Source organism: Bison bison, unplaced genomic scaffold (assembly GCF_000754665.1).
Source record: "Bison bison bison isolate TAMUID 2011002044 unplaced genomic scaffold, Bison_UMD1.0 scf7180017864533, whole genome shotgun sequence".
Classification (NCBI taxonomy): Eukaryota; Metazoa; Chordata; class Mammalia; order Artiodactyla; family Bovidae; genus Bison; species Bison bison.
The window spans coordinates 9,788,151-9,802,494 of record NW_011495082.1 but is presented as its reverse complement, the minus strand read 5'-3'; the positions used below and the strand labels follow the sequence as shown (position 1 = coordinate 9,802,494).

Here is a 14,344-nt window from a genome sequence, read left to right as displayed (position 1 = left end):
ACTCGTTTATTTATTTAGTTGTTTGGTTGTTCTGTTTTGTTTTTTTTTTTTTTTTTTGCTATCCTATTCTAATTTTCAAGAGCAACTTCTTGTTCTTTTATCGTTTTCTTTAATTATGCTAAGATACATGTAACATAAAATTTACCACCTTAACTATTTTAAAGTGTACAGATCAGTCATGTTATGTACATTCACATTGTTGTCAACCAATCTCTAGAACTCTTTTCATCCTGCAAAACTAAAACTCTACACCCATCAAACATCAACTCCTTGTCCCCCCTCCCCCACATCCCAGCAACCATTATTCTACACTCAGTCTCTATGAATGCTGTTTCTCTTTTATAACATTCTATCTTTGTTTTACAAACATGTATCTCTTATTCTTTGCAGATATTAATGGTTGGGTGTTTTTTTTTTAAGATTTCCTCTACTCTTTGTTCCTATAAATTCCTTTTCTTCTATTTTTCTTCACTTTGTTTTGGTATTCATCTTTCCCATTGGACGACAGAGGATGAGATGGCTGGATGGCATCACTGACTCGATGGACATGAGTCTGAGTGAACTCCGGGAGTTGGTGATGGACAGGGAGGCCTGGCGGGCTGTGATTCATGGGGTCGCAAAGAGTCGGACATGACTGAGCGACTGAACTGAACTGAGAAGTCAAGTTAAACTAATGGAGGAGGACAGGGGGAGCCCTTGAGAAACTGGGTGCTTCAGACCCAAGAGATACAGAGCTGTACAGTGGGTTCTCAAAGCCCATTCTATAGATTAGCAGCATCAGAATCACCCAGGCACTTGTTTTAAATGTAAACTGTCAAGGCCCGAACAAGATCTACAAGATCAGAACTCTGGAACTGGGGCCCAGGGTTCTGTTTTTAAAAGTCCTAACAGAATTTCCCTGGCAGTCCAGTGCTTAAGACCCCACCTTCAAACATAAGAGGTGTAGGTTTGATCCCTGGTCAGCGAACTAAGGTCCCATGTGCTTCAGAGTGTGGCCGGTTTTTTTAACTCTTAAAAAGTTGAAAAAAGAAAAGCTTTTCAGATGACTCGATGATAGCTACAGCTTGACAACAACTGGTTTAATGATTTACTAAGTTGAAGAAATTACTATGGAGAAGGAAATGGCAACCCACTCCAGTATTCTTGCCTGGAGAATCCCATGGATAGAGGAGCCTGGTAGGCTACAGTCCACGGGGTCACAAAGTGTTGGACACGACTAAGCGACTGAGCAAGCAAGCAATGTTGAAGGTATTAAGACCCACTCAATCCTCCTTAAATGGATTGAGAACAAGGAATATATAATAATTCATGTCATCTTTATATGAGTAAAGGGTGTATTTGTTTCCTTTTACTGCTTTAACAAATGATCATAAACGTAATGGCTTTAAAACAATACACATTTATTATCTTAAAGTTTGGGGTAAGAAGTCTAAAATCAGTCTGACTGGGGTATAGTTAGGATGTCAGCAGGGATGGTTCCGTCTATAGGCTCTGAAGGGAGAATCTGGTTCTGAAACCAAGCAGGAACCATATGGGGCTCCAGGGCACAAAAGTCTATGTCCCCCATTTCTTGTTTGCAGGAAACAGGTTTCATTCAGCCTCCATGATCTTCGTGCGGGCTCAGTCACTAAGTGGTGTGACATTTCCCAGGCAAGAATACTGAAGTGGGTTGCCATTTCCTTCTCTAAGGGATCTTCCCTACATAGGGATCAAACCCCAGTCTCCTACATTGGCAGGCAGATTCTTTACCACTGAACCACCAGGGAAGCCCTTCCAAGACCTTACCTGAGTTCTAAAGGGCAAGTTCCAACAGTAGCTAATCAGGAAAGGGAGGGGATGAAGAGAGAGCAAGGAACAGACAGGAAACAATAGTGCAGCCTCGGGGCAGGGTCCTGGTTCCCCCTCAAGGGACAGGCACAAACCTGAGCTCCTCTGCAGATCTAAAACCCCCACCAAATGGGAGATGCCAACCCACTCCAGTACTCTTGCCTGGGAAATCCCATGGACGGAGGAGCCTGGTGGGCTGCAGTCCATGGGGTTGCTAGGGGTCGGACATGACTGAGTGACTTCACTTTCACTTTTCACTTTCATGCATTGGAGAAGGAAATGGTAACCCACTCCACTGTTCTTGCCTAGAGAATCCCAGGGATGGTGGAACCTGGTGGGCTGCTGTCTATGGGGTTGCACAGAGTCAGACACGACTGAAGCGACTTAGTAGCAGCAGCAGATAAAGCATTTTTCATTCCAGGAAGATCCCAGTTCAATAACCTCCAGACTCATAGACCAAGAGAGCATCTGATGCCAGATGATCTCTGGACTGAAGGAATGCAGGCCAGCACCTTATCCTTATCAGAAACCCTGCCCTTGATTATAAGACTTGGTTGATAAAGATCCGCCTGCAATGGAGGAAACCCTGGTTCAATTCCTGGGTCAGGAAGATCCTCTGGGTTGCCATGCCCTCCTCCAGGTGCTAATTCCTCCAAAATGCTACCCTCTGAAGACAGGGATGAGAGCATCCCCACATTGCCTCCTCTTAGTGTATTGCCTCCCTCTTATAAGGGTCTTGGATCACAATGGACCTCAGGATAATCTTTCCTGATCCACAGCCTTACCTTAACCACACCTGCAAAATCCCTTTTGCCATGAAAGGTAACATTCATAAGTTTTGGGGACCAGGATGTGGATGTTGGTGGGAAGGCATTCTTTTGTTGACCATAGGGAGAAAGATGAGAATATGCATTTTCATTTGCTTGTACTCACATTTGCTTGTATTTCCCTTGGAGAAGGGAATGGCAACCTAATCCAGTATTCTTGCCTAGAGAATTCCATGGACAGAGGAGCCTGGTGGGCTACAATCCATGGGGTCACAAAGAGTTGGATATGACTTTGCCTGTGTGTACTGAACTGTAACTTCCTCCAATTTTAAAGAAAAACTAGAGAAACATGACAACGAGTGAAACAAAATTGGGCACAGCAGTCACTGTTTTTATACAGTAGAACAGTTTTTAAAACAAGTTTAACCATGGAGTACTTTTTGAAAATAATATATTGATAAAATATTTTAAATGTATTAATACAGCCTTAAAATACAGCAGAGAAATGGTTTCACATATTGCCAGTAGAAATGACCAAATTTTTATTAACCTAGTACGCAGTAAATGGAGAAGGCAATGGCACCCCACTCCAGTACTCTTGCCTGGAAAATCCCATGGACGGAGGAGCCTGGTAGCCTGCAGTCCATGGGGTCGCTAAGAGTCGGACACAACTGAGCAACTTCACTCACTGTACTCACATAAATAAACCCAATGTGCATTTCAGCACTATTTATAACAGCTAGGACTCAGAAGCAACCTAGATGTCTGTCGACAGACAGATGGATAAAGAAGTTGTGGTGCATATATACAATGGAATATTACTCAGCCACAAAAAGGAACAAATTTGAGTCAGTTCCAGAGAGGTGGATGAACCTAGAGCCTGTTAAACAGAGTGAAGTCAGAAAGAGAAAAATAAATCCATATATGAACATATACATATGCAGTCTAGAAAAATGGTACTGATGAGCCTATTTGCAGGGAGGAACAGAGATTCTGCCATAGAAAGTGGACTTGTGGATACAATGGGGGAAGGAGCAGGGAGGATGAATTGAGAGCGCTGAAACATAGATATTATCAAATGTAAACCAGAAAGCCAGTAGGAAGCTGCTGTGTAACACAGGGACTCAACCCAGTGCTCTATAACAACCTACAGGGGTGGGAGGAAGCTTCAAGAGGGAGAGGACATATGTACACTCACGGCTGACTTGCACTGTTGTATGGCAGAAACCTGGGGCTTCCCTGGTGGCTCAGCAGTAAAGAATCCGCCTGCAAAGCAGGAGACGTGGATAGAGGAGCCTGGTGGCCCACAGTCCGTAGGGGTGCAGAGTCGGACATGACGGAAGTGACTTAGCACGCATGCATGGCAGAAACCAACACAACACTGTAAAGCAATTATCCTCCAATTAAAAATAAATTCAAAAAAGAATTTTAAAAGAAGATTCCAGATCTAAAATTCATTAAGGAACTTTTCAAATCAAAGAGGTCATTTTAGCTTAAGGAACGGAGCTGAGCTACAGCTGAAGTTTCCTATTTACCTTCCATACTATCCGTGCCAGAAAATACACAGAAAAGTTATCTGCTTTTATCATGCAAAGTAAGAACAGCATGGACCTTGAAAAAAACAGAATAAAATTCTTTGGGAATTCCAGCAAAAAGGTCAAATAACTTATAAGGGAGAAATATCAGGCTGGCTTTAAAGTTCACAACAATATATATGTATCATTAGAAAGCAGTGGAGGGATAAATTCACAACCATCCAGGAAATAGAAGTGTGAGCAAAACGTTATACCCAGACAGACTGTTGAACTAGAAAGGCAATGAAGTGAAAGTTGCTCATTAGCGTCTGACTCTTTGTGACCCCATGGACTATACAGTCCATGGAATTCTCCAGGCCTGAATACTGGAGTGGGTAGCCTTTCCCTTCTCCAGGGGATCTTCCCAACCCAGGGATCGAACCCAGGTCTCCCGCATTGCAGGTGGATTCTTTACCAGCTGAGCCACCAGGGAAGCCCAGAAAGGCAATAGTGGGTACTTTTGACCATACAAGAATTACAAAAATGTATTTCCTATATATGCACCTTGAAGAAACTGTTAAAAGATAAACCTCAGTTGCACACAAGCTGAACAGAGACACTGTAACAGGAGAGAAGTGAGCCTAAAATTGGTTTAACTTGAAAACTAAGGGAGAAACATCTCTTGGAATCACATTTCTGGTCTATAACATGAATCAATGACAAAGAAACAATAAAACTAATCAAAGTTGGGAGAACTAGATGGTTGTGTAAGAATATTGGTTATTTCATCTTTTATGATCAAAACTCTAAAAGTCTTATTTATATTCTGATAATTCAAACAGTTGGGACTGAGTATAGTTTAAGGTGTAAAGTAAGCATTAGAAGAAATAATACTTACACCAGTACCTACTGAGCTGGTGCTGGAGAGAAGGAATTGGAGCTATTAAATCATCATTGTCCCTAGTGTTTCCAAAATAAAATATTAAGCATTAAAAATAAAACACTAATATGTCCCAAAACAGGATAGAAAGCTTCCAAGGCATAGTCAGCTACCCAACCCACATAAAACAAAAATGTATACAAAACTTTAGAGAAAAAATAAAGCAGTAAGAGAAAGCATAATGTGATCCTAGAATCACATATTTTTAATATAAATGGCATACACTTATTGAAAGAGAAGAATCGCAGTTTCTATTACAAAGCAAAAGCCAAGCAGGGCTGAATATACATGATAAATCTAAATCAGATTAAAAGTAAAACGACTGTAACACCATACTGGCTCACATATATGCGAAAGTTTACACCCTCAGTACAGATGAGGATAAATCAGGGCAAAAAGCATTGACTGTGCTAGAGTTGTTGAAGGTGAGTTGTGCCCACCAAGAAGCAATATGCAAGTCTTAATCCTCTCCCTGAGAATGTGATCTTACTTAGAAATGGGGTCTTGTGGATGTAATCAAGTTAAGATGAGGTCCTCCTGTTAGGATGGGCTCTGACCCAGTGACTTTGGTGTTCTTCTATGAGAGACACTTGGACAAAAGACACACACGGAGGGAGACGGACGTGTGAAGCTGGAGAACAGTCTGATGCTATTCTGCCAATTAGCCAAGGAACACCCGAGACTAACAGCAGCTGCCTGAAATTAGGAAGAAGCAGGGAAGAGCCTCCCTAGAGTCTTCAGAGAGAACACGGCCTTGTGAACACCTTAATTTTGGATTTCTAGCCTCCTATACTGAAAGACAAATTAATTTTGTTCTTTAAAAAAAGAAAAAAAAAAGAGTTCTGCTGATCTTTCGGTCCAAATTTCCAACATAGGAAGAGGGGCTGAGTTCCCATCTCCTTTTCACTTAATAAAGTAGGGTGGATTCATGTTGATGTATGGCAAAACCAATACAATATTGTAAAGTAATCAGCCTCTAATTAAAATAAATAAATTTTAAAAAATAAAAAAAATAAAGTAGAGAATATATGATGTCCACTAAATTGCATCCTGTTTTCCTAAAAAGGAGTCAACCAGAGAGCTCCTTGCTCTGAACGTGTAAGAACGTGTAAGAGTATGAACACTCTCATACTAATCTGATAACTCATCATTAAGCTGCGACAGTAGAGCGGGACAACAAAGACTTTTAGAACATGGTCAGGACGTGCCAGGAAATTATTTGCATGCGGTTAAAGGAGCATTTGCAGACAAACATTATGTGTAACATTGGAGCTGTTTCTCCTTCAGTATGCACAATAGGAACCTTTCTGCCCCAACAGCCCAACTCACTGCTAACCTCCAGTGGGGACTCCCAGGCAGAGATGTTCCCAAGGATCACTTTGCACATGTTCTGTATCCCCTCAATGATCTATCACATACCACTCTTCCATTTTATCTGTTCATCGCCTCCCCACAAACCAAGACATGGTCCCAGCTTTCAAGTTGTAGCCAAATGCAGACCACTAACACGTTAATACCTAAAATGCAGTAACTGCCTCAGTGAAGTGAAGTGAAGTGAAAGTCACTCAGTTGTGTCTGACTCTTTGCGGCCCCATGGACTGTACAGTCCGTGGAATTCTCCAGGCCAGAATACTGGAGTGGGTAGCCTTTCTCTTCTCCAGAGGATCTTCCCGACCCAGGGATCAAACCCAGGTCTCCTGCATTGCAAGTGGATTCTTTACCAGTTGAGCCACAAGGGAAGCCCAAGAATACTGGAGTGGGTAGCCTATCCCTTCTCTAGCAGATCTTCTTGACCTAGGAATCAAACTAGGGTCTCCTGCATTGCAGGTGAATTCTTTACCAACTGAGCTATCAGGGAAGCTCAACTGTCATAAGAAAGGCATAAATAAAGAACTAAGAAAAGATACATGCAGATGGAATTACTTCTTCCTGGAAGAGGCATGGAAAAGAAAAGAGATACATTATTTACTTGGGACTCTACAGGATATGGGGGCTTCTGATTCAGGAGATGCAAGAGATCCGGGTTCAATCCCTGGGTCAGGAAGATCCCCTGGTGTAAGAAAAGGCAACCCACTGCAGTATTCTTGCTGGAAAGTTCCATGGACATAGGAGCCTGGTGGGCTACAGTCCATGGGGTTGCAGAGTCAGACATGACTAAGCATGACGACCTCCACTACAGGATATGCTGGAGCTTGCAAAGTAGATAGGAAATGGTAACCCAATCCAAGCCAGCAGGGCGTATGAGCAAGAACACAGTGTGGATGGTAGTTCCACTTGTCAAGGCAGAAAAGTTGAGGCTAGGTTATGAAGGATCTTGCTGGCAGAGGACTGTGGAGGTTCTTCAATAGGCACTGGGAGTCTTCTTGAAGGCTTTGTTCCCAGGTCAGATTTGAGTTAGGAATATAATGCTAATGGAACTGAGGAGGTCTTTATGGGTTCAGGAGTCTTAACTGGCAATCTGGGAACCTTCTAGGGAGGGGCTGTAATATACAGTGCACATTCCATCTCACATTATGGCCGCCTGGTCTCTCACCTCCTCCTACCTGTGCTCAACCCTGGAAAGTCCCAGTTTTTAAAAGCTGAAATATAATTGACATACAACGTTATATTCATTTTAGGTATACAACATCATGATTTGATATTTGCATATATTGCAAACTGATCACCACAGTGAGTAATTAACATCCATCACCACTTAGTTACAAATTTTCTTCCCTGTGATGAAAACTTTTAGTATCTATTCTCTTAGCAACTTTCAAACACACAATATGGTACTATTAACTATAGACGCCATGCACTGCATTATAGTCTCATGACCTATTTTGTAACTGGAAGTTTATAACTCTGGATTTCCCTCACCCATTTCACACTCCCCTTACCCCCTGCCTCTGGCAACCACCAATATGTTCTCTAGATCTGTAAGCTCAGTTTTTGAGGGCTTTTTAGTTTAATATTTCATATACATATACAACTGTGCTCATTGCCCATGCAAGCAAGGTAATACTCAAAATCCTTCAAGCTAGACTTCACCAGCATGTGAACTCAGAACTGCCAGATGTACAAGCTGGATTTAGAAAAAGCAGAAAAAATGAGAGATCAAATTGCCAACATCTGATGGATCATAGAAAAAGCTAGAGAATTCAAAAAAAATCTACTTCTGCTTCACTGACTACACCAAAGCCTTTGACTGTGTGGATTACAACAAATTATGGAAAATTCTTAAAGAGATCGGAATACCAAACTCCCTTACCTGTCTTCTGAGAAACCTGTGTGTAGGACAAGAAGCAATAGTTAGAACTAGACATGGAACAAGGGACTGGTTCAAAACTGGGAAAGGAGTACGTCAAGGCTACATATGGTCACCCTGCTTAGTTAAATTTTATACAGAGTACATCTTGTGAAATGCCAGGCTGGATGAATCACAAGCTAGAATCGAGACTGAAAAGACAAATATCAATAACCTCAGATATGCAGATGACACCACCCTTATGGCAGAAAGTGAAGAGGAACTAAAGAGCTTCTTGCTGAAAGTGAAAGAGGAGACTGAAAAGCCTGGCTTAAAACTCAACATTCAAAAAACGAAGATCATGGCATCTGGTCCCATCACTTCATGGCAAAATAGGTGGAGAAAAAGTGGAAACTCTGACAGATTTTCTTTTCTTGGGCTCTGAAATCCCTGCAGATAGTGACTACAGCCATTAAAACACTTGCTTCTTGGAAGAAAAGCTATGACAAACTTAGCATATTCAAAAGCACAGACATCACTTTGCCAACAAAGGTCAGGACAGTCGAAGCTATGGTTTTTCCAGTAGTCATGTATGGATGTGAGAGCTGGACATCAGAAAAGGCTGAGCACTGAAGAACTGATGCTTTCAAATGGTGGTGCTGGAGAAGGCTCCTGAGAGTCCCTTGGACAGCAAGGAGGTCAAACCAGTCAATTCTAAAGGAAATCAACCATGAATATTCATTGGAAGGACTGATGTTGAAGCTGAAACTCCAATACTTTGGCCACCTGATGCGAAGAGCTGACTCATTGGAAAGACCCTGATGCTGGCAAAGATCGAAGGCGGGGGGAGAAGGGGACGACAGAGGATGAGATGGTTGGATGGCATCGCAGACTCAATGGGCATGAGTTTAAGCAAACTCTAGGGGATAGTGAAGGACAGGGAAGCCTGGTGTGCTGTAGTTCATGGGTCACAAAGAGTAGGACACAACTTAGCGACTGAACAACAGCAATACATATGTGAGATCATATGGTATTCGTCTTTCTCTGATTTATTTCACTCAGCACAATGTCCTCAAGGTCCATTCATGTTGTCACAAATAGTAAGATTTTATATTTTATGGCCAAATCATGTTCCATTGTATGTGCATATACATATATATGGCATGTTTTCTTTATCCATTCATCCATGGATGGACACTGAGGTTATTCCCAAATCCTGAATATTGCAATGCTGCAATGAACATGGGAGTGCGGATATCTTTTTGTGTTAGTATTTTCATTTTCTTCAGATAAACACCCAGAAGGGGAAATGCGGATCATACGGTAGTTCATTTCTGGTTTTTGTGAAACCTCCACACTGCTCCCGTGGTGGCTGTACCAGTTACATCTCTCCCAACAGTGCACAGTGTTTCTCCACATCCTCGCCAACACTTACTTCCTGTCTGTCTGATGACAGCCATTCTGACAGGCGTGAGGTGATACCTCATTGTGATGCTGATTGGCATTTCTTTGAAAATTAATGATGCTGAGCATCTCTTCATGTGCCTGCTTGCTTTCTGCATGTGTTCTTTGAAAAAAGGTCTATTCAGATCCTCTGAACAGTTTTTAACTGGCTTATTTGGTTTCGTTTTTTTTTTTTTTTTTTTTTGGCTATTGAGTTACATGAGTTCTTCACATATTTTGGACACTAACCCTTTATCAGATATAGAGCTTGCAAATATTTTCTCCCAGTCAGTAGGGTGCCTTTTCATTTTGCTGGAAAGACCCAAATTCTTAACCCACTATTGTGTGGAGTTGCCTCTGTTTCTCAAAAGTCTTGCCCCCAAAATAACACATATGTGCTCGTTTCTATGCTACATAATTATCAAAGCATTCTTTTTTTCAAAGAAAAAAGAGATATTTTTGTTAAGAGAAATTCTACCAGTTGTTAAAGATAATATAAATTTCTGTATCTCATCACAGCTAACACATCAACGTTCTAAATATTTTGCACATAATGGTTTTCACAATTATGCTTGAGAAATACAAGGCAGGATTCCCAAGTTTACTTTAGCAATTCACATCCAAAGTGAAAGTAACTACATGACACTGTGTGAAGCTTGTTTTAAAAAAAGGTTTATTTGTTACAAAAGTGTTAAATACTAAAACTAAAAACATATAAATTCAGGTCAGGCTATATTAAAATACACACATACCCTTCTTTGCAAAATTATTAAAGACAGAATTAAACAGATGATTTAAATTAAATAAAATACGTGAGGACGTTTTGTCTGATTAGCTGTATCAGTGTAGTGTAGTTTTTAAAATTAGAGTTGAGAAGTTCAGCTGTCCAGAAAGTCAAATTGACCTAATTCTTCAGTTTTCTGCTTTGACCCAACAGGAAACCACCATGCTGGATTAGACAGGGTCAATTTCTGTTAGGTTTCCAAAACCTTCTACAGTATACGCCTACTCTGCTACAATAATGAACACAGAGTAGTCAGAAGTATATAAAGGGTTATATAAGGTGAAAATCTGGCCCAGAAAGAAAAGGCCTTAGTTCTATTGATACTATACAGTATCTTCTCTAAATAAAATGACTGATAAATATATTGAAGCAGAGATCAGCACAAAGCATACATTCATCTAGAAATAATCTTTCAATTAGAAAAACTGTAAAAGAGAACTCATTTTCCAAGATAGTTTGTAAGTTTTTTGTTTTTTTTTTTTAAACCTCTTGTTATTTTAAATCGAGTTAATCCAAAGGTATTGAAGAGTCTAGGTTTAAAGACTAACTTGATTACTGTTCTGACTAGCACAGGAGAGCTGTGACACTTGTGAGTCACTCGCAGATGGCAAAGAACTTTCATAATCAGAACTACGTGCTCAATGCCACCAGAGCAGCAGCTCCCAAACCCAACTTTCACGTAGGTCCAACAACCTAGAAACTATCTATAGTCTACTGATGTGTTAAATAGTATTTTCAAGGAAATATTTTACTTTAGCACTTATATTTTTCAGTTTCCTAGATTAAAAGTTACTTAGACATAATGCTGTAATTAATGTAGGGGTAAAGATATGCTTATGAAAAGCAAAAGGCTATCATTACATTTTAAAAGGCCTTAAATGTGAATGAATTACTAAAAATCTACTTCAGTATTTATTCTTTACAATGTTAATCCTTGTCAAGTGTGGGAGTTGATTAATTCAAATGAATTAAATGCAAAAACTAAAAATGCATTCCAGTAATCTTTATCAACACAATCCAATTAAAAACAGGTTTCTTGTAAGATATTTGTAGGGGATTTTTTACTGTTTTATTCTGACGGTGTTGGCAAACATTCAAGAACTAACTATATAGTATTGTGTCTAATCTATGGCATAAGACTGTTTAAACAAACCTTAGAATAGGTGGGCAAAAAGTATGTGTATTCTAAAGTTACTGGAAATTAAAATAAAAATATATTCCAATACTTTATTACAGATGAAAAGGATGCTAACAATAAATAGTAATCTGGTTTTCCATCTCTCAGCTTGCAAGCTTCTGATGTAATTGTTTCTGCTGACATGTGATTTAAAAGAAACTATAATTCTGTCCTCTATCTTAGTACCTTTTTCTTTCCATGTAACAAGTCTTGATTTATATCCTTTCTTTGAACTTACAAGATAAAATCCTGAAGGACAAGATTCATGTTATTCTTCATTAAATACCCTTTCGGTCCACAGAGAGGATTCACATAGTTCAGAGAGAATTCACATAGTTCAAGCCACTGATGTCTTAATGTTAGTAAATACACTGAAAGAAAGAAAACTCTTGGGCCTTTGATTGCAAATTCTCTAGAAAGCATCTTTTCCTACGAGCATTTTCATAAATGCATATTAAAGTCACACCGGCCAGTCACTTTAACCAACATCCTGGTCTTAGAGAATGATCAGCAAAGTATTTATCTGTGTGGAGCCAGGACTCTGAATGTCTCAAAGTGAAGCCAACGTGACGCATTTCTCACTTGCCAGTTGAGGTGGCAGAGGAGAGAGGCCCTGGGTGGTACAGACTTCCCGGTGGGGGAAACCCCATGTGATCTCTTTCCTCAGCAAGCTTCCTTCTCTTTGCTTGATGTCAGTGCCTCTTTTCTGCTTTCAGAGAAGATAATGTTCTGAGCAAGACAACATACCCTGCGTGGAGATATGCATGATCTGCCAGTACAGAGTGAAAATGCAGGGCCCTCCTTCACACATGAATTTTAAGGTGGCAATCGCAGGGTAGTGGACCAAGCATGGTGCCCGTCTAAGCAGGGGGCCCGTGTGAGCACAAAGGCTACACGGCCACAAAGCCAGCCCTATACAAATTTCCTGGCTAATAAGAATCATGGAAGAGAGGCAAGGTGGGTCAGGTGGATTGTTCAGATAAAAACAGATTTTTTTTTTTCATTATGGTTTGAACATTGTCACTTGATTTGGAATGAGGTGGCATTTCACGTTTAAAATCCCAGGAAAATTTCTAAGATCTCAGTCTGATCAGTCTTCTAGATTTCTCATTATAGAAACAGTCATACTGGGTCTTTAAATGGCCCTTATTTTAATAGCGCAATTAATCAGATTATGAAATTTCTGCATTAATACTACATGATTTTTAAAAAATTTGAACATTTCTTAAATGGAAGGGGTATTCATATCACTAAACCAGTAAGGAATCTTGAAGGGAAAAGTAGCTGTACACAGCTTTATATGCTAGGGTGAAGTCTTCATTTTAACCTACAGTATACTTTGTTCCCTTTTAAGATCACAATAGTAGTTTTTTCCAACAAGATCTAATAAGCACGGTAAGCTGAATGGTGATTTTTTTAAACTCCCATATTGGTTTCGGTTGCAAGAATTCTCCTGGAACCCAGAAGTACCCCATTCTTCATAATAACAAGAAAAAAATGCATGTATATAAAAATTCCAGGTCACATTACTAAGCAACGACACTTCCGGGAGTGAATATATTTCCTGTATTCCGCAAGCTGCTTCAAGTACATAGTCGATGGCCATCTGTGCTTTTCAACAAAACTGCGTTCTTCCACTAAAAGTTTTAGAAAGAGAGTATTAATTGAATATATTTTATTTGGGATCAACTTTCAATATTAAGTATTGGTTTTGCATGCAACAGATGAGATCCACGCTCTGCTGTACACTTCCTCCCCTCCTCTCAATCAGTCATCAGGATTCACGCTACTCTGTGATTTACAATTACATACATCATGTCACTGCTTCATCAAGTAGTATTTGATTATGTCCTTTTTTTTTCTCTCCCCCAAGTAAGACTTCTTTTTCCCAGAGATAAAGGACTTTGTGTTTTTCATTTAGTTTTCTCTGTCACTAACTCAACCTTCCAAACTCTGAAGTCCTCTCAATTATTTTTCCCTCTGCTCCTAGACTTCGTCTTTCACTCTGCTTTCTCTAGTTTTGATGAAGCACAACTTTCATTAGCTTCCTGAAAGGGGGGCAAGCATAAAAAGTATTTTTGAGGCCTTGTTTGTGATGAAGCATCTTACACTCAACAGATCATCTGGTCTGGTATGGAATCTCCCTCAGTATGTTGAAGACAGTACTCCATTGCTTCCTAGTTTTCAGGGTTGTTAAGAACTCTACTACCATGCAGATTCACAGTCGCTGATAAGTCATCTGTGGGTTTTTTTATTCTATGAACATTTAGATTTTCCTATTTATAAGTCGGTGTTCCTACACAGCCCAATCATGGACCTTGTTCATTCATTAAGCTGAGCACTTAGCGGAGCCTTTTAATATGCTGACTCCGTTTCTTCAGTACTGGGGTAACTTCTTCTATTATGTCTTTGATAATTTCCTCCTCAGTGTTTTTTCCTTTCTTCCTGTATTAACTTCTATCACCCAGATACTTCACTCCTGCATTGAGCCTCTGACTTTTTTTTTTAAACCCTTTTTCTCCTGTCTCTTTTTGTCCTACTTTCTAGGAGATTTCCTTACCTTGACTTTTCTACTCGTTTATTTATTTAGTTGTTTGGTTGTTCTGTTATGGTTTTTTTTTTTTTTTTTTGCTATCCTATGTCTTAGTTGCAGGATGTGGGATTCA

The 14,344-nt window shown here is 40.0% G+C and overlaps 1 protein-coding gene across 1 annotated transcript in view; it reads right to left on the bottom strand.

The window, feature by feature from the left end:
* Positions 1-10,373: 10,373 nt before the first annotated feature.
* The window catches only part of RHOBTB3 (Rho-related BTB domain containing 3), a gene marked incomplete at its 5' end in the record, with an annotated part of 57,746 nt that continues 53,775 nt past the window's right edge, over positions 10,374-14,344 (bottom strand). Inside the window, one exon of the mRNA XM_010831998.1 lies at positions 10,374-13,315. Within this exon, the coding sequence (XP_010830300.1) occupies positions 13,200-13,315 (116 nt within the window). The remainder of the gene's footprint in view (positions 13,316-14,344) is intronic.